This window comes from Ovis aries, chromosome 1 (assembly GCF_016772045.2).
Source record: "Ovis aries strain OAR_USU_Benz2616 breed Rambouillet chromosome 1, ARS-UI_Ramb_v3.0, whole genome shotgun sequence".
Taxonomy (NCBI): domain Eukaryota; kingdom Metazoa; phylum Chordata; class Mammalia; order Artiodactyla; family Bovidae; genus Ovis; species Ovis aries.
Window position 1 is genome coordinate 237,188,108 of NC_056054.1, and position 4,405 is coordinate 237,192,512.

Below are 4,405 nucleotides of genomic sequence, written 5' to 3' on the forward strand. Positions count from 1 at the left end.
TCTCCCTTATATCATCCCTTTCTTGCATTTAATGGCTGAAATAACATTCTAAAATTCTTCCTTTACCAATATTATGTAATACTTGCCATTTTTTTCCTATCATCTATTTATCTATTTCCTATTTATCTATTTCCTACCTATCTATCATTTATCTATTTGCTACCATCCATCTATCTCTATGCTATTTCTTTCATCTATCCTAAGTGGTCTCTGACTTTTTTCTTTCTGAGTATTTGTTGGAAATGTCTTTGTCCTATTGTCGGAAATTTTCATTTTTTCCTGATACTTTTCCATATCTACATATGTGCCGGCATTTGTGAAATAGTGCAAAAATCTCAAGTCCTAAGCAACATAATAATCAAAAGAAAAAAAAAAAACAGACACTGGCTGCTGTGCATAAAAGGTAGTAACAGCCACTCACTCCCTCACAGAAAGCTATCATAACATTACTTAGGATCATTTGTACATTCTAATTGTTATACTTTGGGTTAATTAATAAAATATTGACAAAGTGTTTAAACTTCTGTTAAAATGACCCATGGACCCAAAGTAGTTAAGTGCTACTGATCAGAAACAAAATTTCAAATTTCCCCAAGTTTATCTCTGAGAAATATCTGTTAATATAAACATACTTCCCTGTAACTCTTTTTACCTGAATATATGCTACACATTGGGCTTTCCAGGTGTCTCAGTGATGAAGATCCAGCTGCCAGTGCAGAAGCCACAGGACATGCAAGTTCCATCCTTGGATCGGGAAGATCCCCTAGAGGAGGGAATGGCTACCCACTCCAGTATTCTTACCTGGAGAATCCCATGGACAGAGGAGCCTGATGGGCTACAATCCATGGGCTCACAAAGAGTCAGACATGACTGAACACACACTCATTGAGTCTATTTTAAATTATTTTCATTAAAACATAGTTGATTGGCCGGTTCTCGGGATTAGAGGGTGGCCATTTCCTTCGCGTGTCGTCGGTGAGACGAGCTGTGGTGGGTTGTGAAGTTCGGCTATCAGGGCGGAAATAATTCAGGAACGTGTAGAGGATCGACTTCCCGAATTACAGCAGCTAGAGCGCACTGGACTCTTCAGTCAAATGGAGATTAGGGCAATCATTAGGAAGGCTTTAGAACTAGAATACAGGATACAGCGAAGGAGTCTTTTAAAGGATGACTTTATCAGATACGTTCAGTATGAAATTCATCTTTTGGAGCTGATCGAGAAATGGAGAACTCGCGTTGGATATACATTTAAGAAGGATGAGATTGAGGATCCTATAATACATCGGATACAGAGTGTCTTCCGACGTGCATCAATTAAGTGGAAAGATGATGTTCAACTTTGGCTGTCTTTTATAGCCTTTTGTAGGAAGTGGGCTGCCAAGGTTCACCTTAGCAAGATATTTTCTTCCTTGTTGGCCATTCATTCGAACAAGCCAGGTTTGTGGATTTTGGCGGCCAAATGGGAACTGGAAGACTGCTTGTCTTCAGAAAGTGCAAGACAGTTATTTCTTCGGGCTCTGCGCTTTCACCCACGTTGCCCAAACCTTTATGAAGAATACTTTAGGATGGAGCTGATGCATGCTGAAAAATTGAGGAAGGAAAAGCAAGAGTTTGAAAAAGCCAACATGGATGTGGGGAATCTCGAGCATGCTGAAGAAGTCCTTACGGGCGAGTTGGCGTGGATCATCTATAAGAACGCTATAAGTGTAATTAAAAGTGCAAAATTTCATGTGTCACTGCTTTCAGTTGCACAGCTGTTCGACTTTGCCAAAGATCTGCAAAGAGAAATTTACAATGACCTTAAGGCTCTGCACACAGACGACCCCCTCACTTGGGACTATGTAGCCCGGCAAGAATTGGTGATTCAGTCACAGCCAGGAGAAGAGCTGCCTGCAACCAAACAAGCCAAAGCGAATGAGGTGGGCCACCGGGAGGAGAGGTGCTGTGCTGTGTATGAGGAGGCGGTAAAAACTGTGCCCACAGAGGCTATGTGGAAGTGTTACATGAACTTCTGCATGGAGAGGTTTACTAAGAAGACAGGCAGTCGCCTCCTCAGAAAGAAGAGGCTGGAAAGAACCATGGCTGCATTCCGGAAGGCACATGAGCTCAAACTTTTACCAGAACTCCAGTACAGGCAGCTGAGCACGTTGTTGCTGCATCGCCAGTTGTTAAAGGAATCCCTGGAGGTGGCAGATGCTGGGGTGAAATTGTTCAGGAAATCAGTGGAGATGTGGCAGGTGAAGCTGGAGGCCCTGATTTCGTCAGAGAACCACGAGATGGCCAAGGGTTTTGACCAAGCCTTTGCGTACCTGAAACCTCAGATGTGTCTTCCATTGTGGCTTACTTGGGCCCAGTGGAGTGAAGATGCCGGAAAGCAAGAAGAAACTGAAGGAATCTATAAGAGAGCTATCTTCCGTCTCTCAGGAGCTGACTCAGTCCCTGTGAAGGAAAAGTATCTGAATTGGGCTTACCGAAGTGGTGGTTACAAAAAGGCTAGAGATGTGTTTAAAAGTTTACAGGAAAACCGTCCATTTTCAGTTGATTTTTTCAGGAAGATGATCCAGTTTGAGAAGGAGCAAGAATCCTGTAAGATGGAGAACTTAAGAGAGTATTATGAGAGGGCTTTGAGAGAATTTGGAACTGATGATTCTGATCTCTGGATGGATTACATCAAAGAAGAATTGAACCACCCGCTTGGTAGACCTGAGAACTGCTGACAGCTCTACTGGCGAGCCATGAAAATGTTGCAGGGAGAGGCAGTAGAGCAGTTTATGGCTAAACATGCTCTGCATCAGGCCAGCCATTTGTGAAAAGAGGAAGAGCACAGTCACCTTTGTCAAATAGTGCTGTAAGCCCTCCGGGCAGATTTGTTTTATGCAGTCATCTGCAGTTTGCTGAGATGGTGTCTCATTTTGAGGCCTGCTTTAATTTTGTTGACGTGTTAATCTTGAATTCCAGAAAAGAGAAGTGCTGCTTAATGGCCAGAAGCCAGTTGTTGAGGCCAGACCTGTGTAGATCCTAAATGTTTTTCAGAATACATGGAAACGATGTAACTGATCTTGTTTTACTACACCTTGTCAGGCTTGAGTAGCTCTAATCTAGACCTCAGGTTCAGTTAAAATGGAGACGAAAATACAGTTCTGTTTATTTTCTCCTTATAAAAGTATATGTGGTATGCATTTAGTGTGAAAGTATGGAGGGGACAGAGTAATTTTGCAGTCTTGTCATCTGGACTTAAACTCACTGGTATGATTTCCTTTGTTAGAATTGGATTTACACTGTTAGATCATTCATTCATTGAGTCCCTGTCATGGGCAAGAAAGAAGACAAGCTTTTGGGATGGAAGTGGGGGTTAAAGGCGTAGAGCTGATGTCCTGAGTTGGTTGAAGCAGCAGAGTAGGATGCTAGGTATTAGGGGGAAAGTTATCCTTTAAGAAGATTTTAAGAAATTACAAAAGTGTTTTTGTCTCTGGGACTGATCTGGAGAGAAATGTTTGCACTGGAGAGACCCAGTAACAAGGAAAGGCAGGGGTAGGGAGTAGCTTAGAAAGAGAAGGGCTTCAGAGGCAAGGATGGAGGGTAGCTTACAGCAGAGACGGGCATTCTTGGAGAAGAAGAAGCGGTTGTTTGAGTTGTATATCCTTCAGCGTAACATGATACTGGGAGAAGGATTCAGTACAGTTTTACTTACAGTGTTTCACTTAATATTATGTTGTTTTCCATGTTATGTCCATGTTATAAGTAGCCTTGAAAACGTGAAATAAATCCATAGCATTCCATTGAAAAAAAAAAAAAAACATAGTTGATTTACAATGTGTTAGTTTCAGGTTACTAGCACAGTGACTCAATTATATATATGTTTCCCTGTGCTATATAGTAGGTCCATGTTGTTTACTCAAGAATTTTTAATATGTGAATAGCACTATTCTTAATTTCTTATACAGTTGAGAGAGAGAATCCTTCAAGAATTTCTCATGCCCTTATATGTCTTGCCAGGGATATTAATAATGTAAGGTCTTAGTAGCCCATTTGTTTGTTGTTTAGTCACTAAATCACATAGGACTCTTTTGTGACCCTGTGGACTGTAGCCCGCCAAGCTGCACTGTCCATGAGATTTCCCAGTCAAGATACTGGAGTGGGTTGGCATTTCCTTCTCCAAGGGATCTTCATGACCCAGGGACCGAACCTGTGTCTCCTGCATTGGCAGGAAGATTCTTTACCACTAGCCACCTAGGAAACCCCAACAACCCATTATGCAAGCCATTTCTCAGGGTTGTATTTATAGCAAGGAATGCCAAGAAGGGAATGGGAACCCATTTCAGTATTCTTGCCTTGAGAACCCCATGAACAGTATGAAAAGGCAAAAAGATAGGACACTGAAAAATGAACTCCCCAGGTCAGTAGG

At 41.9% G+C, this 4,405-nt stretch overlaps 1 protein-coding gene across 1 annotated transcript; it reads left to right on the forward strand.

Annotated features, from left to right (window-relative positions):
• Nucleotides 1–927: 927 nt before the first annotated feature.
• On the forward strand, nt 928–3,797 carry LOC114109980 (U3 small nucleolar RNA-associated protein 6 homolog). Its single transcript, XM_042235551.2, has one exon. It carries the CDS (start codon nt 1,095–1,097, stop codon nt 2,715–2,717), a length of 1,623 nt encoding a protein of 540 aa, XP_042091485.1. The 5' UTR covers nt 928–1,094; the 3' UTR covers nt 2,718–3,797.
• Nucleotides 3,798–4,405: the final 608 nt, after the last annotated feature.

Coding starts and splice junctions, on each gene's coding strand:
- LOC114109980 (XM_042235551.2), top strand. CDS start 1,095: ATGGAGATTAGGGCAATCATTAGGAAGGCTTTAGAACTAGAATACAGG.